Below are 23725 nucleotides of genomic sequence, written 5' to 3' on the forward strand. Positions count from 1 at the left end.
TTATGAATGTCTGACTTCTGACGGTTAGGAACATATTTAATTTTGACGTTCTTCAGGAAAAGAAAATCAGTGCTACATCAAAGTACATCTCTTTTTACAGTTCAATATTTACAATACAATTTACAACTACAATACCTGTATACTAGGATTAAAAACATCCTTAAATCCATGATTTAATGACACATAAAGGGTTTACAATGTGAAATAAAATCATAAATTCTTTATAATGTAGTAAGGTTTCCTCAGGTTTACAGCTGACTGAGTGGATGAAACGATCATTCATATCATAGTTAGATGTGCATTAATAGACTGTACGTAGATTATGTTTGTCCAAACAGCTTCTCCCTACCCAAAGCTGGCTAAGGTTCATACATGAACATAAACAAACATTTGTTTTTCTAGCTTTGGGAGGACTTTCCTAGCCCTAACCCAACCCCAAACCTAACTAACTACAAAGCTCAACCCTAACAGATAAGCACAGGACAAGCCTCGCCTTGCCCTAACCCCAACAGCTATAACCCTAAACCCTGACATAAACCCTAGCCTATTAACCATAAACTGAAACCCCAGTCATAACCCTTCAATAAGCCTACCGCTGTGCACTTTAAACGTTGGCCCAACCCTAGCTGTAAGCCTAAAATGATTTGGTTGAACCCCTAACCCTAACTAACCCTAATATTCACTAAAAATGTCCAACCCTAGACAGAACCCTAACCCCAAGCCCAGCCCTAACTCAACCCTTCCTAGGCTAACCCTAGCCTACCCCTAACCCTGGCCACTCAATAGCTAACCCTACTGTTAAGGGACAGCCAAAATATCCTCCCTTTGCAACTAACATCCTGATTATGAGCTATGTATGCACACACACTTTTAAATAGTCAAGGTAATTCTTTAAACAATGGAGCCCAATAATATCAAAAACAGTTGCCTTTCCTCCATATTCTTCTTGGTCCTTCTGTTCTCCTGCTCTAGTTCTCTTCCAATTTTTTATCAAGTTCGCATCAAATGTGACTTGTGTGGACTTGGGAGAGCTAGGTATCCCACAATGCATTTCAGAATGCACAAAAATTCAAGATTCTGGATCAAATCGCTAAGGTGTGGTGTGTGAATGTTAGCTTTTATTTTCCTGTAACTTTAAAAAAGAAATAAGACAAAATGACTGCACCTCCAGTAATAAGCACTGTTTGCATAAGGGCGTCGCATTTGTCGTTTCTCTTCCCCATAAAGCTCCACGGCGCCCAGCTGGTTCGGCTTCAGGGAGGGCAGTCGGTCCGGCCAGGAGGCAGAGGTGATCGGGAACCGACGTCACCAAATCCAAGTGCAACAGGGAGGCAAAAAGTTGACGCTTCCACCAAAACAGGCACACGAAGTCAGGGTTCATTTCAGCGGAGCCAAATGGAAATAAAGAATGTTTACTGAGATTACATTGTCACTTTAATGGTATTTAGAGAGCAAACATGAGTTTCAAATGGCTTGAACACATTTCAAAATGTCCTTAAACAACGGTAGTAAAGGCAAATGATTGATACTGTTTTTATTCTTTTAGTTAAGCACCAAAGCACCAAAAAGGAACTAAAATATTACATTCAAAAGTACTTAAGCCAACCGTTTCTCCTCTCGTGGCAGAATAATATCTTACATATGTTTACTGTTGATATGTGCAGTCACTGGTATGTTGCATTTGGGAAACAACTTCCATTTGTTCCCATCTTTTGTGTTCTAATAAAAGTCAGTCGCACAAAAATACGCTTTCTCGACGTCCAGCAAGTTCTGAGGGCCACAGGCTCTCTGGTGCGGTACATCAATCACCGGCGCCAGGGGAAATAAGAGAGCATCGCCAGTCTCCGAACTCCTGTCTCACCGGAGTTTGGTGTTGCTGTACGTGTTGCGCTGGACGGAAATGAGCTTTTCCATGCAGGTGGTGCGACTCTGGTGTAGCGAGCCCTGCCTGTTGCTAGGGGGCCGGCCCTCGTCGCTGCGGCAGTAGACGTAGGCCATGGTGTCGGTGCGGCTCTGGATGTGGGTGCTGTGCAGGAGGGACCGGCAGTAGTGGCTGATCTTCTCCGCTCTGTGCAGTATCAGGTTGGCTTTTCTACAGTGGGACAAGAAGAGAGAGGGAAGAAAAAAAAAAATCCTCAACGCCAACCTCACATTTACACAACGCTGCAAACCACATCATTTCCGGGCCGCATGGCCTGTACTGCTGTAGCGGTGCCCCACTTTTCTGTTTCCACACGCTGCATTTCTAACTGCAAGTGCAGGTGTGTCGCTAATGGCTTTTTCCGCCATGCTTGTGCCAGGTTGCTACTGGCAACCGTGGCACAACAAACTGCGCACTGGCAAAGATTTGCTGATGCGGGGCAATTTTGGCCACATTCTTCCACCTCCATCAAGACAAATATACCCTAAGCCCAGCGCCGTTTCGGGTATGACCACAAAAAGTCCAAATTAATCCATCTGTTTGATGAAAGATGAAACATTTATGCCATTCCAGAAGGTACTTAGATCTATTTGATTGACACTTATTGGGATACGCCTTCTTATTTGCTGCCACACTTACTTCCACTAGGGGAAAGAATCAACAGCCAAAACAGTTTAGCAATGTGTTAGAGGCAAAATAAGTGCAATGTTTAGTCATTACTTTGCACGATTGATGGCGTAAATTAGCCAAGAGGATAAAGCACGCAACGATAGGAGTCCAAAGAGGAGACCACTCAGCTTCCCCAAACAGCAACAACTTTATTTTCTCCTCATGAGCGGATTCTTTTTTTTTTTTAAGCAGAATTTGGATTAAAGATAATAACACGCTGGGCATAAACAGGGGCAGGGGGGTTTATTTGGCCCAAAAAACCACCAGAAAACTGCGGTTTCTCTTTTGTTCATCCCTAAATCAACAGAAACGTGAGCAGAATCAAAAGAAGCCTAATTGCGCCCCCCCCCCCCCCCCAGTCACTCTGACGGGAATGTCGGGCCTGGGTGAAAAACCTCAACACAGGACTAAAGGGCAGCTGTCTGGGGCAGGAGTTTGGTTCCCAGGTCTGCCGTCGGCGCTGCCGTCCCTGACAAAAGGACGCCTGGCGAAAAACGCGTGTAAAGCGGCGTGTTCTGGAATCACACCAGCAGAAACGCTCCCGAGGTACGAGCGCTAAAGGTCGATAAGGTCATACGGATACTAAAATGAGGAAAACACACACGGAGAAGGGCAAAATTCCATTTGTTTTGAGAAGCAGTGTCTGCAGAGCATCAACATCTGTCTTTAGTTAAGCGCGGAGTACAGACATCCTTTTCACTTATTTGCCGAAAAAAAAAAAAAAAGACTGTGTGAGACAGTGTGTGTGGTGGTGGTGGTGGTGGGGGGGGGTTGCATTTTCTCATTTCCCTTAAATTCTTACATCTGAAACAACAGAACACCAAACACGGTCAGGGAGGCCAGTTAGATGGGGCAAATGAAATGTGCTAAATATCACCGAGGATGACAAAGGCAGAAACACCTTCCAGCCCTTTAAAGTCGAAAAACAGCCACATTTCTGCCCCTAATGTGATTTAATGACGCAGATTCTTGAACAGAAAAGCAGCCCTGAATTAAAAACAACATCGGCGAAATAGAATTAGGATCATTTATCAGAACCTGTCCAAGATATCAATAAGAAATGGGAGCGTTTGCAGTCGCGGTGCCAAAGGATATTTGGGGGCTCCTGGGATCCTCGGCTCTTGGGGGAGTGCTGATTGTGCTTACGTTTAACTTGGCCATTCTGCTACCTTTTAAAAAGGCAACACCAATAGAGCCTGCTTGTAAATTACCCCAAAGACGCTCGACCCTGCCAACTTTAGGCAGTAAATAATCAGCGCTCAGCCCTCCCACAGTACACACACACGCACACACACAGCTGCCCACACACAATGGCCAACCCATGTCTCCCACACCCGCTCGCCAATCAGAAACAGGCACAATCATCCTACAAACCAAAGTTATTACGTTATTAATGGCTCGAAAGCGCTGCTTCCAGACAAACCAAAACATGTTGGCGGTAACAGCGGGACGCGTGTTGCTCTCCTCGCCGCTACTGCCTTGTCACAATTTACGCTTCTGTCTGCGCCGCGCTTCCTGTCACAAGTGACCTGCTCGCTCAGGTCGCCCGTCCGCGCTGGGCCGTCGCAGGTGAGGGGACGCAGGGGCGGCGGACTGCGGACGCAGCACAAACCTATTTTACGACGGAGAAAAAGGAAGCGGAGCTGAAAGTCGAGCTAGTGTTAGCATACAATTAAAACTAGTGTTTGGCTTGGCTCGCCATCGCCATGGTTATGTGAGGAGCAGCTTTAACCCCGCAGGGTTCACAGCGACGTTGCACACTTGGTCGCTAGCAGAAGCAGTTTTGGGGGGGGGGATTGCGCAACGGAGGTCTTTCTTAGAGGGGGTGCAGACAACATTAGAGCTGGCTTAACAGTCTGAATCTGGCAGCTGCAGCTCAGACTTTGGTTATGTAAGAAACCTCAGGAAGACCCTAATTGATCCTAAACAAGACAACAACGTCATCAAACAGCATGACACGCATACTTGAATAAATCGTGGCCGGCCGGGGAAAGAAAAGACTCCTTTTCCTCCAAATTTATAACATTAGTTATGTAAAATCTGGAAATATTTCAAAGCTGAAAAGCTGCGTTACGGGTCTCACCTCGGGCCCAGCTCGTCCTCGCTGCGCCAGACAAAGTCTCCAAACTTGTCGTAGAGGGAATTGTAGTGGTGCTGGACTCTGTATAGCAGCGGAGGAGGTATTTCCATCAGGATGTTGTAGGCCATCTGCTGCTCCTTGCCACTGGTATAACCATTGTACAGGCTGTAGAGTTTGTCTGCTATTTCTGTGAGGTGGGGAGAGACGGAGATGAGACAGAAACCTCGCAGCTCTTTTGGTAGAAAGACCCCCCGAACATGAGCATGACGGGGGCACAACCGCACCCGCTTTTCATTCATTTCTGAATTAATATATCCTGTTTTGCCTTCACGATCCATGTTTTTGGGACTTTGGCACACTAAAAAAAATGGTTTCGGTTTGAGGCCAAATGACAGTAGCTCGATGATCCCAGATGAAGCACAGATGAGACGCTTTTGTGTTCATATTTACAGTAAAACTCGAGAAAGTACCTTCGGCTCGGCTGTCATCCACCATCGGACAGGACGTCCGCACGGAGACCTGGCTGGACTCAGAGTGGCTGCCTCGGCTGTCCACTGCATGCAGAGTAAACCTGAATACGAACAAAGAAAAACAACGGAGGCATTTCATTAATTTACTGCCATCCCATCACCAAGTAAGAGTCGCAGCATTTATTAATAAATATGCTGACGCGGCTTTTCAAAAGGTCGTAATTTAATAGCACCTCTTTCAGCTACGGTATATATTTTATTTGGCTGCGAATACATGAAATATTGTAAATGTCGTAAGTTTATAGAGCAGCGCGCTTGATGGGCCGGTGGTCTTTCTTAGGGAGATTATGTTTCATAATATATAACCACATGCTGACATCACTGTTTCAGGAAATGTGAGCAAGGAGCCAAGGTTTGTGGTTTTTAATTATATCTGAAAATAATTTGCCAGGACCACAACAGCAGAGAAGCAAGGGCCCATTTGACCTGACTCCAAGGACAAACATTCCTCTCTCAGAAAATGTCAAACATCTTTTCTCCCCCCTTTAACTTTCCACAACAGGGTGTGTGATACTATGGCCAAGAGCAGACGCTGCGGTGGACGAGACCCTCTCTGGAAACGGAACGCACGGCGGCTAGCGGAGGGCCGCGCGGCGTTGACAAGACGACGAACGCCCTTTGCGTGTCCTTTTCAAATGCCACTCTGCGTAGCGTTGAGGACGAAGGCGAAACGGTCAATCTGAAAGAGGATCAAGGGCAGCGCAGATGAGGGCACCGGTGTCCTCGCCGAGGAAGTCGGGGGAAGGGCAGCGATAGCTCCCGTGAACGTGCACCTCTGTCATCTCCGTGATGGCTGAACTTTTAACTGGGGGCTGCGGCTCTCGCGTGACCATGGCAACCGCCAAATCCTCACCGTGTGGCACATATGCGCAACTTTGGCTGGCGCCTGAATGGCAGAGATCATTCCCAAGCGGTTAGGCTGGATAAAAACGGGAAAGCTGAATTAGGGCCAAAAAAAATGTAGCATTTTATCGAAAGTGAAATCAGAATATCTGCAATTTCATTCATGTAAAACGGTGCCGCTGTTGGTGTCACCTAATATTCCAAACGTCAATATTAGTCCTGGTCCACCGTTGTTTTTAAAATACGTCCGATAAACGAAGAATGCTAAGAAAAATGCACACGTCTCCCTCCCTGGCCCGCATGCACTGTTTTCTCTTCCTGCGGGGAAAGTTTTGAAGACAGCAAATTTAGTATTGAGAAATGTTTGCAGCGAGTTATGAATAGCTGCGCGCTTGTATTTCGACAGCATCACCACTGTAAAAACAACTGACAACAGGGAGACCACAAGACACAGCGAGACGAAAGCATCGGCCGCTATGGCATTCCAGCGCTAAGCACGTTAAGGGATACGGCAAAATTAGGATGTTATTGTTTTTGCAAAATTTGGTTTAGACCCATTTGCCCTTTTCATAGATTGCCCCCTGGGAGGTGTCCCGATGTTGTCGAGTGATTCTTTTGTTTGTAACGTGACCTGTTTGAACATTGCTCGCATACTTTGTCTGGTCTTGTTATTCAGCGGGTGGATGCGGTACTCCACGGACCCCACCGGCTCCCCTGACAACCAAAACAATGTCAGCATGGAGTGGGTAGGGTTGGATTTATATCAGGACCATTTGTTAATGGTCCCGTTTGGACCTGGCGGCGCGATGACGTCGGGCTTTTCCTGCTGCTGTCGGTTGTTTCATCGATTAGCATCGATGACAGGTACCGTTTTCCATCACACGACTCGGTTACAAGGCTCAGATGCTGCAGTGGGACTGTTGCTGCCAAGGCGACAGAGCCCGTCGGAGTTGAGGTCTGGAGATCTGCGTTGCATTTGGGCCGGCGAGGGATAGCGTGCCTGTTGACGTGAGGGAACCCGACGCAGTTTGCAGAAAACGTTAGTGATTTTCATCCTCTACTGGGCGATGATAACGATCGCCTGGAAGAACAAAGGAACCACCCATGGTCTGGCATGCCTTGGGAATGTCAAAACACCAAGGAAGAGAACTGGCAAGGCACACAACCGCCGCGGCCACCCGCCCACCCACGCACACAGGATACACTTTCCATTGTCTCCCTATTTTCCTATTTACATTGCTTGCATATAGACCGGCTCGGCGCGTCTCTCTCTCCCCAACTCCTCGTGTCTCACGTCCATCCCAAAGCTGCACGCTGCTGCCTTGGATGCGGCTCGGTTTTGTCCGCCCACCACAGTCCTGAAAGCTCAGCAAACAATGGAGCGGACAAATGGCAGATTAATGTTTGGGGAAATTAACAATGTTGCCATTAAAGTAACCATTGTTGTCTAATTTAATGAGACAGCGGAGAGACGGCCGAACAAGAGATGACAAGACGGACGTGGCGAGGGGGGGTTACAGAAAGTGAGAGTGATGGAGGATCAATTAGGGTAGTATTTCTGGCATGCTAAGATGAGCCAGGGCTGTACGGGGATGCCTTTTCCATGATGTCAGCATTTGGACGCACATCAGTTGAGCCAGTCCACAAATCAATCAAGGCCACATGCGATCATTCCTGAGCGCCCAAAAGAATCTCTGGCAGCTTCCAGCATCTCATGACTGAAAATCCTCAGATGTAAGCGGCATTACGCCGGAACGACGGCGCTAAATAAAATCCAAGCCGGTGCGATGACCAGTCATTCAGCAGATGGAGGTGTTTTCTGGGAAGAAAATTAGCGTCGAAAAATGTGTTCTATTTCGAAGGGAATCAAAGGAAAAATGGCAGCCGTTGTGCTAAGCTAACCGCATATTATTGTTACAAAAGCATTTGCCTCAAATGAAGACTGCAAGAAAAAGCAATATTTAGCAAATAAGCATGTCAAGTTCTTTCTTCCTTTTACATTAAGGAGCCCTGAATCCCTCGAAGGAAATAAAACCAGGAATTCCATGTTTATAAGCTCCTTCCACATGACCTCCAAGCTGGTAACAATTTGCTTTAGCTCACTTTATCATATAAAGCACGGGATCCGAGTGCCTTCTGTCAGCTATGGATGGAATAAGCTAATTCATATTGTTGTCCAGGACCTCCTGGAAACACACTCAAGGCTTTGGAAGCATCCTGTTTTTTGTAAATGTTTAAGAACTTGTGCAGCATTAGATTATAGAAGATCCTGAGAACTTTAGCACCCCTGCTAATGATCCCCTGGTAGGGCAGAGGCCTTATCGGTCTCCCCATTGAGAGCTGCAAACAGGTGTCCCCTCGGACGTAAGTCTGACGTAGATTCGGCCTTATCAGGAAAATATAACAAGAGTGGAGAATGCTTAAACAAAGATAACGCCGATACAAAGTAGGAAATCAGGCTTGTGTTTCAGGTCTTTGTTGGTGGAAGTTAATCTTCTTACTCTCCCACTGAGTTCCAGTGACGAAATGTCCAAGTTCTGCCTCATTTGTTGGCTTTTGACGGCGGCTTTAATCACTTATTGTCCATTTAGATCCAGAGAAGCTTCAACATTCACTTCCTCTGGTATCCATCATCTCGCGAATGTGTTTTATTCGATTTACTTACAAAAACACAATTTCCTCGCAACATTCTTTTTTTTTTTGCGACCTTGGCTGGATTCCCGTAAATCTTCCCTTTGTTCTTTACGATGGTCAGCTTTCAAGTTCCCAAAACAAACCAAGGCCACAAAATCACAAGCACTACAAACACGAGACACGTGCGCCAAACTTGAGAAGAAGGAAAAAACAAAACAAAACAGTGTGGTGCTGATTCAGTCTGTGACACACACGGTTTTGCAGATGTCGCACCTTCTGTACGACACAGACAAATATTATGCAATTACTGAGCAGAGTACAATAAAGAAAAACCCACCAGTGAATACAATATAAAATTATGACAAACATTCCTTCAAATGGCCAAACATAAACAGATAAAAGGAGAATGTGGGCCTTTGATGCACACAAAGAGACATTCCTGATTAGGACTGCAAGACAATGACGCTTCCTTATAAATACCTTAAATCCGAGACGACCACAAAAGCCATACTGATATCTGTTATAACCCAGAAGATTTTCTACAGACCATTACAGTAGCTTTCCAAGTGTTAGCAACCTCTGTAGCCTGCTTCCTTTCCACAGCAGTGCATTGTGGGTTAGATTACATTGCATTACATACATTACATTGTGTCAAATGGGCCCAAGCATCACGGGACCCGGGACCGCCAATATGCATACAGCCACTAGAAGGCACTCTACTGAAAAATCCAAATTGACCAATTAAATGGAATAATGGAAGCCCCCCCCCAGCATGCCCCAGGTTACCTTGACCCTACTGTTGTCCAGCGAAAGCGCTGGAAGAGCAGCTGGACCAGCGGACACTCGGGGGAGGCTGCGGTTCTGAAACCTCGGTCACAAACTCAGGAAATATGCAAACATGGCCGCAACATATTGTTTAATGAAAGGTCTCGATACGCAGTACAAAGGGGAAATACTGAACTCATAAAAATGTGGTCAGAGAAAGGAGTCAGCCGGGTTGCAGGAAACTGTGAGCTGGGACCGGCAGCATACTGGGCCTAAACTGGGACTGGAGCGTGCGCTGCACTTGCAATAGCAGAAAGTGGTCAGAAACAGAGGACGTTGATACGGGGACATATTAAGCTTGTTATAATCTAAAGGACTGGACTAAGATTCCCACCACCTCAGGTCTACAACAGCTCTGGGAACCTCCGAGGGTCCCGTGGTACCGCATCATTGGCCCCTGCTCTATTCACGGTTCTGTCACATCTGCACAAATGGATTGGGATCATGTTCAGTGACCCATTCCTGAATGTTACTCGTGGTGCAGACGGGCAAATTATCCTGCTGAGCGGGTGGAGGCGGCGTTGTGAGGGGGGTGTATTTGTTCTACACTAAGGTTTAGGTGGGTGGTATGTGTCAGACTGAAGTCCATGTGAGTGCCGGGACCCGGAGTCTCACAGCAGACAATTGTGTTATGAGAGTTAGCAGCCCACAAGACCGCAGGGCACAAGAATGAAAATCAACGGCGGACACTCGGGTGGGGGGGGGGGGGGTCTTGGAGCCACAAGTATGTAAAGGGCCGAGCAACGGCGAGTTCCAACCTGCACACGCAACCCAAAAGAAGGACGCTCAAGGGTCAGCTCGGACGGTCTGATATCTGGTCATGATCCCTTCAGGTCAACTACCTATGGAGGTCTTCTGATGACGCCCACCACGAAAGATGTAAAGATGCATGTATGGATGTTTCGAGACGCCACGACTTCCAAGCACAAGAGTCCCAGAAGAGGGACGAGATGGAAAGTACACACAACCCACCGCAAACCATGTACATGGAAGCTGCAGCGACTATATACAGCCCATGTTCATAGTTTCCCCGTACGTGTAACATTTGTATTTTACGTGCATTAACTTCTGTAACTAATCAGGAACTTTCCAGACTCTCCCGTCCTGCACAGGAACTTTAAATTTATACCCAAACCTCAACAAAACACAATTTTAAAATCCTGTTTATGCTTAAAGTGAAGGGGGGGAAATAAGCAGCCCGCAGCAGCAGACTTACTTATAGAGACTGTCGGGTTCCAGGCACTTGAAGACCACCGAGTACATCACGGAGTGAGGACGGTCCCCTGTCCTCTTCCCGGCAACGATGCAAGACGAGCCCAGACCGGAGAACAGGTCGTCCATCAGGCTGAGGACCTCACCTGGTGGACACGCAGAGGAAGAGAAGGGGAAGAAAAAAAATTAGCTTTGCACATTTTATCTGTTGTTTTTCCTGTTCAACAAATCGAAGCCACGTGCGTTCGCTCCACGACACCGTAAACACGTTGACAACCAGAAGTAAACTTGGACTTTCTAACCTTCTAACTTGGGAGCATCAATGCAAAGTATTGATTTACTCAAAATCCCGCGTTTCCAAGGTGATGAGGGCTGTTTTAAAACCGTTGGGTGTTTTGACTTCGCCTTATATTGTTTACCCAACCAAACGCCAACAGGAGTGGACGTTCCGTCCGACAATCGGCGCCGTCCACCCAGAAAAGCTGAAATCTGTTCGCATTTTGGATTCAGATGTAAAAGCAGGCCAGAGGAATTTGATCAAACTCACGCTGTGCGGAGGCTTTACGAGCAATGTTAAAATATCTTTCGTCTCCACTTTAGTCAAGCTGTGTGCTTGTCCAGAAGATAAAAGAGTCTGTGGCTGTCTTCACCTGGGAGGAATCAGGCATGGAACCCGGCGCCGCAAAAGGTGAAAACACGTGATGTTTGCGAGCTATTTTCGGCGAGGTCGATAGGTTCTAAACCCAAACTGGTATTGTCGAACGTCACAAATCCAACATTTACTATTGAAGCAGCGCCTAATAACATTCAGTCATTACAGAAGCGAGTATCTCATTTGGACATATGAGGACAGTCCCGCTCAAGGTTTCTCCCTGTTAAAAGGGAGCACTTTCCTGGCCCAGTTTTTCAGGCTCCGGGATTCTCTAAAGGTTCTAGAGACAATCTTGACTGTAGCAGAAGCTGTAGGAATCAAGTCGATTTGATTGGAGTCTTTCTGAGCATCCTGGGATCTGCTGCTCCACCAGTCGCGAAGTGAACTTCGTGTCAACTTTACTGGAAAGACAAGCAACGCACACTTGTTCATTTAGACACGTTCATACACAACACGGGTTTCCAGTGCTCGAGGGGGTGACGGAAAAAAAAAGAGGGAGCTGTCAAAACAGTTTGAAAGCTCTCAAACGGTTGGATTTCCAACTATTTCTACCCGAGGTTAAGGGCAGATTAGTTTAAGCTTATGATACACGGGCCAACTTATAAACAGAGGGAGTAAGTCTGGCTGGTGGGGCATGAGGGGATGGTAAGAAAAGGTTGCTGAAGAGAGGAAAAAGAGCTGCTCGAATGAATGATCTGACCTTTTCACAGAAAGAGCTCTGTGTGGACAAGGTTTCCCCTTAAAACACATTCCTGCCGTAGCGCGGGATGGCTCTTTTGGCGGTTTTGGTTCATAAACACGGCGCTGAACCTGGATTCATTTATTCTGTTGCTCTGACCTGCTGAGGGCTGTAAAAAGACGAAGTCAGACAGGGATATTATCTTAGGCGGTCAACAAGAAGGCGGCGCCTTTTCCCATTTTCTTTCGGCAAAGATATCGCTTCAAAATTTAAGACTATCAATGAGCACCAATAAATAGAGGAGGGACTTTGTGCACCTTTTGAACGATAAAAGAGATTTCTCACAACCCTCAGGGCTGATATTTGTCTCCAGGGTCTATATATAAAGCTGTGGTGGGACGGCAGGGGTGGTTTGCAGGCGTGTTGCTAATATTTTGCCACCCAAACCGTTGAGCTGATTGTGGTCAGAGGAAAGGATGCAGGAAGGATGGAGAATATTATCCTGCGGGATCAGTAACACCGCTGATTACTGTAAGGAATTCATTGCCCAGATGAAAAAAAAAAGTTGGGAATGGCAACTTCAATTAAAAAAAACCAAAATCCGTCTGACAAGCATGGGAAATGCAGAGGTGTCTAATGGCGTCCTTGGGCTAAGTGTGTTAACACAACAAAATTAGGTGCAATAGTAAATTGTCCCTGGCAGACCACTTAATCTTCTGCAGGAATAATTCATAATGATCTATTGGCATGATCTGGCCTGGGTTCACTCTGCATTTAAGTCCATTCCCTACCTTTTTATAGTGAGGAACCATGAGAGGAATGCCGACGGAACGCCAGATTTCTGCTGCTTCGTGAGGGCTTAAAGATGAAAGGGAACGGCCCCTGAACGCAACGTGGACCAAAGGGTGGAGAAAAGGAGTGGAAGAATTGGGACAATGGTGAGAGAAGGAGACAAACAAGCAGCGAGTGAAAGAAGCGCTCTGGCATTTCGTGATTTGGGACGTGGTCGGAGATGAATGATGATGTCAGTGACGTTTTCGCAGAACATATCTAAAGTTACACGTACTTACTCATGCTTGCAGCATTGGGCGTGTGCTCGCCAGTGACTGTCCGTGAATTCTTCCTGACATTCTGAGGTGGCCACTGACAATTGGTAGGTCGTAATTTTTGTTTCCCCTCACAGACGCCATTAGAAATGTATTTCCGACACACCTAAAGAAGAGTGCGCTAGCTCCATAACACCGAGCACTAGCAACAACAAATAAAAGGGCAAAACTAGCCAAAAGGAAGGGCAGGAGCCATAAAGGCTCTCATACTTGGGGAAAGTATCAGTTAGTATAAGATAAGACTGGGATGAGGAACCCATTTCAACAGCTGCAAAGACAGAAGTAGCAGAGGAAAATAAAGTGACACTGTGAAGTGTTTTTACAAACTATGGCCACTTATACGGTTAGCTCTCAACTCAGGACTCTCAATCATCTGCTTCCTCCAAGATGGAAGCTTTTAAGCACTTGCATACCAATCTAGAATTAGTTAATCATACTAAAAATTGAATCCATTAACTGCTGAAAAAAAGAAGAGAAAGTTAAACCCACCCAGAAGCAGCATTTATAGCTTGGCCCTTCTGAGGGTTTCCTCTGTGGTCCGTCAACATTTTTGCCAATACCAAAGTCAACGCAGCACACAGCTGGCAAAAATTAAGGCCCCTGAAATTCTATTACGGTAAAAGCCATTTTGCATGTTCTCCAGCTTACATGGCGATTAAAACCTCATGTTAGGTGCCAGGTGACCTTTTTCGTAAGCTGAGAAAGGAACAAATAATACAGATATGTCAATAGGGACAGTGGCTTATTCACAAAATAAGGTTAGCTTAAGCAAGTACAAGGTTCTTTGCGTGGAGGGACAAACTATTTGATCTTATTTGGCCTTTGCGGTGTTGATGATTGCAACTTTGGACTCACGCTCGGTGGACTAAGTGTCTGCTGTGCAAGATAAGAGCACAGAGTGACATTCAACTGGTAACACACTGCGCGACAAAAACACGTGGTCCGTCTGCGTCTGGGTACGGAGAAAGGTGTGTGTACGGCATGTTGTCCAGTGTTAAGCTGCACACCTCCTCTACTCTCTTTTTCCACATAGGGATCCAAACAGCTACTGTATTCAGTCGGCGTAATTACCTCAGCCATCAGCACTGTGTGTGTGTGTGTGTGTGTGTGTGTGTGTGGGAATTGCATAGGTCAACAGGTTTACGCAGCTGTGCTCTTTTCTTCTTAAAAAAGAAAAAACAAATAACAGAGAAAAATACTCAAGGTTCCATCACTTCATACTCCAAATTTAATTATGAAAAGTTATCGTAGTGATTCCAGGTCAGCGCCAGGACAAATTCTCGGACGTAGCCACATATGCGGCGGCTTCTTTCCTGAGTGAAGTATTCCGAGCTCCTCTATCTTTCTTGTTCTCCAGTTACATTCGTGCGTGTCCTCAGATGACCTTCTTTCCTCCTTTTGTTTCAGTGTTTCTCTCTCGGTATGTCAACCATCAGGATGGGCAATTGCACTTTTTTTTTTTCAAACCAAACAAAACACAAACTTTATATTAACAAACAAATCTCAAGCTTTATATTTCCTGTGGGCTGCCAAACCTGCCAGGGGCCCCTTCTGTTAAACTGTCAGCACTCAACCCTCCACTCTCCAAACTGAGCTTACATGTCACCTTCCTTCCTCTCTCTCTCTCCCTCACACACACACACACACACACGCAAGCACGCACACAGCACTACACAGGTATACACAAACTATCACAGACTGTTTATGTGACAGAGGTGACTGTGGTTGTGTGAATTAACTAATGCCTTCCAATGCAGCGAGTTAGCATCGGGAACAAAGCAGCGAGGGAAATAATATTCTCTAGGAAGGTTGAGACGCGCACTGTTGTCCAAGTTTTTCTAATCAGGTGGAGGGACAACCCTGCTGGGGCATTGTGCTGGCAGAAAGATATATCATTTATTCATGGAAACAGAGCGGAGGCTAAAATAGCCCGGGAATTGAATTATGTGCATGTTCTTTGATGTACTTTGATGCTGGGCCGTGTTGTCGCCCATATGCAGACTCTTTTTTTAGCCTCATCTGCAGGGTGCTTTATTTATTTTCTCTTTTTTTGGCAATTATCAAGCTAAATGTCAGACAAAATGTTAGCGTAAAAGTGAAGCAATCGTGCACTAATGAGAGCCGGACACGATACGCTGATCTCTCAAGTTAAAATGCAACTTTTTATTTGGATTTTTTGACAGGTATAACGACACATCATCTGCATAACAGCAGATAAGAGCAGATAGGACTCAGGCCAATCACCTTTAACATGGGTGCTTGAACATCTGTAATAACCTTTGTAATAACGCACCCAACAAAATGCGACGTGCATAAATCATCCACTCCCAAATAGCTCCATGTTCTTCTGCACGTGCTCCATGGTTCCGTCACCCAGAGCAGGACTGCAACAAACAGGGAAGGTGAGGTGGTTCACAATGGTCTAATGACCCCTTGAGTGCACGTTTACCATGTGTGACCCATGTTTTGGTCCGTCTTTACGGCCTCTGGCTGCTTTTACTGCAGCTCCATCTCCACATGGGTCTATCCTGAACCTGCAGCTGCGGATAAGCCGCTGACCTGCGGCTGATTGATATGAAGTATCTCCTACCAAGTTTAGAGGGTGGGCTGTGGTGGGTCTAGCCGGGTTTGTAGGGCAAGTAAACGTTGCTTTGAGTCCAAACAACGACCCTCAGGTGTCCCCTAAATCTTCAAAGGACTTTACATAAGGCACAACTAAAAGGTGGTTTACGTTGATAATCTACCTTTACTTGACCAAAAATCCTGAAACAACAGCCGCATGTTTCTTTGTTCATGATGGGGAAGGTGAATGGAAACATAAAAAAGCCAAAAAGAGGAAAATGTTTGTGCATCCACGCGTCAGACGAGCACGATTCCACCACATTGCGCTCAAAGCCCTGAATTAGGACATGAGACCGATCGATCTCAATTTAACGCCTAAATGCATTTTAGATTGATTCCTCCTCCTTTGTTTTTGCACGTAGCAAATTCACAAAGTTGAGGTTCGCCTCACGCAAATGTCTTATTAACACGTCGACCGATGGATACCAAAAACACGGCAAACAATGATAAATGCGGAGCGGCAGCGTGCTTGTCTTGTCTTCATCAGGATTCAGAATGTGCGTTCCGCTTCCATAAGGGTGCGTTGGTGGGATTGAGGGAGATGGATTGCTGAAAATGAAAGCAGGAAAGTCTAGACTGGCAACGACGTGTGTGTGACGAGGCAAAATGGGAAATGAAGCAAAAAAATAAATAAAAAGGGAATGCAGAAAGCCCTTGGCCACCTGCCTGCAATCTGCAATCTGCTGATGGCGAGGCTCGTGACGAGGAGGTGCACAGCATCCATTTTTAGCGATGAGGTCATCTTTAATTAACAAAACAAAGAGAGTCAGCTGTGTCACTCCAATCTGTTATCTGCACCCAAGCTCAAGGACACCGTTTATCTCCGTATAATTCAATCTCTTTGAATGAGGGCTTATTGACGCATCGGGGGGGCATTCTTGGTCACAGCCAATAACCAAACAGTTCCAAAACTGGGGAGGGGGATGCCGCTGACCCTGACAGCTGGAGAAAAGGGGACGGAGAGGTGAGTGAAGGGGGTATGTGACAAAAGACGACAGTCGGCGTGTGATGAATCCCGCCATGGTGCCCGCGTGAGTTCTGTGAAGCAAACAGTAATAAAAAAGGGGGGGTAAAGATCAAACGGCTAAGCAGTGTCTCGGTCTAATAGGACCGGCGTGAGGTGACATCACCCTTGGTGATACTACCGCCCGCACCTCACTCCCATCGATCTCTCCTTTCTGTGCGCCTTCTTTTCTCTGCCGTTTGTCGCTCTTCCGGGCTTTCCACGGACCCATTTTTGGCAATTCTGCCACCCTGCCCCCACCCACCCTGTCAGGTGTTACACAGCAATGACGCAACCGTGGGGGCGCACGGGTGTTTAATTAGCATCAGGCGTTTGCGGAAGCGTTGTGGGAAATCGCATCGTGACACTGATGATTGCATTCACGAGGAAAGTGTCACCTCAGCACAACTGCGATTTAAGGACAAGCCCCAATTAGCAGCTCGTGGGACAATGGATGGATTGTGATAAATGTGACAATGGGACCCAGAAAGCATCCTAAGCCTTTTATTAGATCTAGGTTTGGGGTCGTTTGGTGCATAAACCTTCCAGCTTCTGGAGTTTTATATCTGAATCATACAAAATCCCTGACATCATTTAAGCATGTTTATTGCACAAAGTTGTCAAAATTATACTTTTAATCATACTATATTTATATGATATACAATGACAGTCACTTAAATGCCTTATTTTACTTTGTGATACCTGAGTGATGAATAAAATTTATTACAAGCAAATGCTGTGTCCAGGATTTCAATCAGTTTTTTGTTTTTTTTTCTTAATTTGTTGTTTCAGATCTCTCAGCATCACCTGGGATCATCTGTATTTCCTCACATACACCTGGTTTGACCTATTGCTGCAGGAATGCCGAGCCCTGCACACAGCCCTGCCTTTGTGGCTGGCAGTAGTGCGTAGGCTGTCTCTGCCTTGGTGTGCCATCTAGAGGCCTGAGCGGGGCCCCGGTGAATGCAAATCCCTCCCTGATGGAGCTGTCATGTTAAATAAAACACAGCCCTTTCCAAAACCTGGGGGAAAAATGCCTCTGTAGCTCAAAATATTCCTTCTAATTGACAAAACCAGTCTAGTTGTAAAATTAGTAGTTATATATGCAGCTATATATGTGACACTTAATGTAGACAATCCATCCACTTAACTAAAAATGGATGAAATATTACCATGGAATGCACTGCAGTCATCAAATCAACCGTAAACCCTTTCTAATATTTTTAAGAGCCCTCCAAATTTGCCGACCAAAACTTTTCTACAAATCAATCCGGAACAAATAGAATCATGTGTCCCCAAGTTTCTGAACATGAGGTCCAAAAGGACCTCGAGGGAAATGAATGTTTTTAGAGAGACTGAATGCTGCCGAGGAGCAGGGTTTCCTATAATTATAATTGTTTTACACACTCGGTTCCCCCCCCTTGACATGTTAATCAATGCTCTCAGCAATGCAGGGCACCGACATTTGCATTAAACATCTCTTAGCCAACTGGAAGGACTTATATTATATACGTGGCTCTGGATATTCTTCTTCAGCTGTCGAGTGCACCATATTGAGATGATTAAGTGTAACCTGTGATAATTGGAATGAACTCATTTTCACCTCTGTGCGTCATCTGGGTGAGTCAGTCCCCCCCCCCCCCCTTCCCCCGCGCCTCGCTGCCCTTGCAGGAACAGGTGATCCCTCTCTGTCTGCTCCATCTGCACATCACTTTTTCCCTCTGGTGCCGAGCCGAAGGAGCCGCAGAGGCGTCTCGACTGCCCTTGTTCTCGCCGTCAGTCGTGCGAAATAGCTGTAAACAAGACATCCTACACATACGTGGCGTCTAATCTGGGTTGCTGACCCGTCCCTAAGAGTTAATGGTGAGTATTTATGGTGAGTGGATTACTTGGTAAAAGGGAGGTGGATTGTGATTGCAGCTCTGGGCAACCGAAGCAGACCAACCTCTTCATCCTGGCTCAAACCTGAGCAGGATCGATTTTTCCACATAATCCTAAAACAAAAGATAATTTGCTCTAATACTAATTAAAAAAGGAGATCTGAGGAGGGCTCTGTTTGTTTGTCTCATCCAAATGATTGAAGAGCGCGACCATCATGTCACCAGGCCTAACGCACATTACTCATTAGGTGAGGGGAGGTCCGGGCAGAACATATACACACGTATAACAAATGGTGTAAACATAGACACAGCAGCGGATGTTACAATATTTGAAGTTTTGATGAGTTAAAGGACCCCCTCAGAGGTTTTGTAAACCTGTTTTAGGGTCACCAATGGACTCGGTTCTCTCCGAGTCATTAAAACGTCTCCATTATCACATCTCTGTGTGAATACCAGCGAAAAAAAGAAAAAGTCGATCACCAATGGCCCCTGAATAACACTCAAAAATCCACCATCTTTATAAAGAATTGTCTACTTCACCTTTACGTGCACTGTTGGAAATGTCCTGTCCTCGCCGGACCACTGTGACTTCCACAAAATCAAATGATGGCTTCATTGCGCTTTAACGGCTTTGTTTTATCTATTCAGTAGAGTGTTTAATGTCACAGTGCCCCCACCTTCAACTCTTCCCCAAGGATGAGTCAATTGTTCTGAACTGAGGCGATTACTGCCTCTCACATCTTGGATGTGTGTGGTCTACCGCCGTCCCGAGGTCTCACGCGATAGAGGTGCTGCCACGTTGCGGCGTTGCCGCGGTACGGTTCGGGTCGCGGGTAACCTGATGGCGAGTGCGGAACGGCGCTCTGGTTTCTACGGCGATCAGTGGAACTGGTTAGAACATACCTACAGAGTGTTCAATAGTGTAAAGCTTGTGTGTTCAAATTTACACCTCTCTATTGCGTAACTTTACATCTATTGTCAAAGGTATACTCTGGTTACTATGGTGACTTTGGTGGATTCCTCTGAAATAGCTTTAGCCGCACTACCACTTGTTCAAGGTGGGGATGACCCATCGGATTCCCTCTCCCACGCCACATGGCCTTGAACAGAGCCCTGTGGTCTGCCAGCAGAGGATCGCAGCCATATAAACATCAAGATATATGAAGGAAGACCTCAGCTGCTCCCCAGCAAATCAAAGCAACAAAGCCATCTTCCTGTCGCTGCTGACCTTACAGGGATGATTTGTGGATGTCCAGGGAGAGACCCCGAGGATTTTTTTTTCTTTCCTGCACAGCACTGATGAGAAGAGTTCTGTAAACTGGAGCCTTATTGCTGATGGTTTGGGCAGATGTGAACGTGCGATACCCCCCCAAAAAACAAAAAAAATCCCCTGCCTGATCCCTCTAGAGTTGTTTGCAGTCGCAGCACTGGACCAACTACAGGATGTAAATGGAGTCCGCGCTAGCAAGACTCGGTAAGCTCAGAAACGGCGATGCCATCCACTGTTTTCCCAAGCGCCCTGATTGCTTCCATTCATACGAAAAGCCGACGCTGCAGAAGAAAAACCCGGAGCCAAAGGAGCCGATGTGGCCTATTAGCTCGCTTCAAACAGCCAATTAACAGGGATAAAAGTGTCACCCAGCTTTTTGGAAACACTCCCCAAATGACACCCTGACTGCAGTAATAACCCAAGTGAGAAAAGCCTTGTAGAAGAATGTGGGTCAATTAACTCAACCAAGGCACGTATCAAGGGGCAACTATCGATGATTGTCTCATTACGATGGTATTTTCACACTGGGAGATTTCCACTGGCTATTGCAGGCACGCTATAAAACAAAAAGACGTGTCTTTGGTTACCTAACCTGGCTTCTCCGTGTTTCCTCCAGGTTTGTCGTGAACTCATGCCTCGTGTCGAGTGAAGGAACGCACATTTGTTTCTATTTTAGAATGACTGACAGCACGAGGGGTACAGTGCCATCTCCTCTCTAAGTCTAGACAGCCTTGACATAGAATGATGGCACTGGGAACCCAGCGAGTGTGTGCATCACTGTCTGTCTGCCATCTGTATGAGCACGCACAAGGCTGTGTGTGTGTGTGTGTGTGACTCATGCTCAGCGGGGCTTGTGTGTGCCTGTTTATTTATCTTTCCTGCCTCTCAGACACAAGCCCGGAGCAGCGATCCAATTGGGCTGAGGTGACGACGCGGACGGATCAGCCCCTCAGACGCAGGTGCTGCTTTGTACTCGGCGATATCGGCAATCAAAGTGTCATCTGTGCTCCCGGCCTTCCTGCTTTTAGACTTCCGGACAATTGATGTGGATGTCCTTCAAATGTTTAAATCACTGCATTTTAGCTTATTTGTGGAATTGAAGTGACAATAAACTGGGTATAACTGAGGTCCACCGTGGGAAGGAAGGGAAGCTCCTTGCCTTTCCACGTGCAGAAGAAAGAATGCGTCTGCAATCCCATAATGGGGGTTTGACTCGAGCTCGCAGGAGTTAGCCACTAAACCAAGAACGGACCAAAAGCAAGCGCAAATGCCAATGAAATCAGACGGTAAATCCTCGCAATTGTTCAGAACGCTCGCTAAAACCCACACAACGGGGCGACGATACGAAATTAACGTGAAATTAACAGACAGGTCGTCACTGGAGTGCTATCGCTAACAGCATTTAAGAGCGGCAAATATGTCAGAATGTGTGCTTTGGATCGGAGTTTCCCTATAATCATCTAGCTTTTAACCATTTTTTGTGTGTTTTTTAAGGTTTGCACCTACTGTCAGATGGCAGAGGAGACGACATGACGCTGAGCTTACTGGTTCAAACTGTCAAACAGTTGTGGAAAATATGAACAGGGAAAGTGAAGGAGAAATAATTGCTTTCCAGAAAACCACCAAGATGCCCTTGAGCAAAGTATTTATCCAAGTATTTATCCACAAACTGCGCCATTAGTGCGGCTCGGTGGCCAACTGTGGAAGCCTGGTTCCACTGGAGGCTTTAACGGGGGAAAACATGCGTCTGTGTGTTTATCTGTGCGTAATGAAGGTCAGCCGGAGCGCTGCTGACAGAGGTGCACAGAAGGCTGAAGGGATGCTGGACGCAAGGTGAACTCACAACGCGCTGGCTCTTCTAATGCCACTTGGATTTTTCTTTCATTTTCCTGGAAAGTACCTCAAATTTGATCTATAAATAAGAAGCCAGCGGCGGGCAGAGGGGAGTAACAAATCCAATAATTTCAAAACAAGCCAGTGTACGTGTAAGAAAGTGACACTCCTTAAACACTATGGCTCTTATGTATTTGCTGACTCTGGGGAAGAGGATCTCATCATTTTAAGGGGCCCCTGTTATTTCAGAAATCGACCCCTGCAACGCTTTCCAAGTTTGTATCAGCAGTCTTGATTCCCAGTATTTTGGAGAACAGTAAAAGTTTTTTGCAACTACAGCTTTCAGTAAGGGGGGGTGGGGGGGGTGGGGTGGGGGATAACCGTCCAGATGCTTAGTAATATATTGCCCGACACTGCCCCCGTGATGTGCGTTGGCACCGTGATGTTTGGGCCGCTTTATTAAGCCGCTAGAGATAAAGCGACAAGAAAAAGACAAAAGATGAAGACAATTACTTCTAATGTTCCATGGTGATGTGATTTATAACGCTGACTGGAGCGGAGCAGAGTGAGTCAGCCGTACCATCTGCCCCTTCCCACCTCACCTCTGCCAGCGCGCCTGCGTCTGTCTGTCTGTCTGTCTGTCTGTCTGTCGGCCTGTCTGTGCCTTCTCTTCCCTCACCGGTGCCCACGCTTCATCAGCACTCCTCCCAGGGGGTGATCAATGGCCTGTCCCTACTTCCCGATGAGTAAAGCCAGCTTGTTTCAGACCATCTCATTTCTCCCGTGTTATTAAATTCCCTCCCATCACCCTTCCTCTGACTCACGCCGGCCCCTTCGTCACAACCGCGACCGCTTCCCTCGGCCCCCGGAGGCGCGACGCTCGCGGCCATTATGGCGACTGATGAATGACTCCGTCTCATCCTCTCTTATTCTCAGTCCGAAACTTTCGCCTCGTCCTCTCATCAGATGCTGAACACTCCTTTGAGGCAAACGGATGAACTCGAGAAGGAACAGGAGAATGGAGTTGCTATTAGTCGTTGGAGATACCTGTGTAGACTTCGGCCTCGGAGGGATCCTCCACTCTTTTGTGCTGGATGATGTAGTCAGAAACCTTGCAGCCGATCAGAGGCTCCACGTCCGTCCACTCCAGGGCCACCATGGTGCTCGAAGGTTCCAGGAAAGGGGACAGGCGCAAACTAAACGGACCAACACGGAGGGGGAAAGTATGAGAGATTTCAAAGAAAAAGAAGACGGCAATGTTGCCACATTTGCTTCAGCTTGCAGATGACCTTGACGGTCATCGTTGAGCATTTTACCGCGCTACGATTCTGACCTATAGATCCCATATGTGCACGCCCCTGCCATTGTTCCCATTCAAAAGAAACAGATTTCCTGAGGGGTGATTTCATCCAGTATTGACGGGTTTAGCCAAGCTTTGGCCTGGCATCCAAAAATAATAATTAATTAATGATTTATAATACCTTCACTCTGATCAGAGCAATGAGCTCGCAACGTCTTCCTGGATCCTTCCAGGCTCATGAGCTATAGAGAATCTTCAGAAGAGCTTTGAAAATCTCTCTAAATGCCGGCGCGGTTATGAACCCAATCCGAATTAGGAATCCCATGAGGTCATTGTTGTCTCTGTCGCACCTCTGTCTTCTTGGACAACAAGATGGGAAACAGCTGCAACCAGCAAAACAGAATTCCGATGTCACCTGTTCTCCAGCAGTGTTTCCCGGGCAGCTTTTCCTTCTTTCATCCCTCAGCAGAGATAAAAAGAACAATATTTCCATTTACTCTCCCTCCAGCTGCCTGTGTGAGAAGGACTGGCGGAGATAGGTTATCCCTCTTCCATAAGGCGCGACCAACTCGGTTTCATCTTCAAAGGCAACAATAACAGGTAGTGCTGGCTTTTACTGCCAGGTCTTCCGCATTTGGCCGCCGCAGTCGCTGCTTACTGGAAGTT

At 46.5% G+C, this 23725-nt stretch overlaps 1 protein-coding gene across 2 annotated transcripts in view; it reads right to left on the bottom strand.

Moving 5' to 3' along the window:
• Nucleotides 1-1411: 1411 nt before the first annotated feature.
• The window catches only part of LOC101070809 (astrotactin-2), a 152946-nt gene continuing 130632 nt past the window's right edge, over nt 1412-23725 (bottom strand). For both annotated transcript variants that reach the window (XM_029837360.1, XM_029837361.1), the window contains 5 exons: nt 22807-22955; nt 10719-10860; nt 5141-5241; nt 4674-4857; nt 1412-2092 (listed from right to left, as the gene is read on the bottom strand). In XM_029837360.1, the coding sequence (XP_029693220.1) occupies nt 1858-2092; nt 4674-4857; nt 5141-5241; nt 10719-10860; nt 22807-22955 (811 nt within the window). In that variant the 3' untranslated portion in view covers nt 1412-1857. The remainder of the gene's footprint in view (nt 2093-4673; nt 4858-5140; nt 5242-10718; nt 10861-22806; nt 22956-23725) is intronic.

This window comes from Takifugu rubripes, chromosome 6 (genome assembly GCF_901000725.2).
Source record: "Takifugu rubripes chromosome 6, fTakRub1.2, whole genome shotgun sequence".
Lineage (NCBI taxonomy): Eukaryota > Metazoa > Chordata > Actinopteri > Tetraodontiformes > Tetraodontidae > Takifugu > Takifugu rubripes.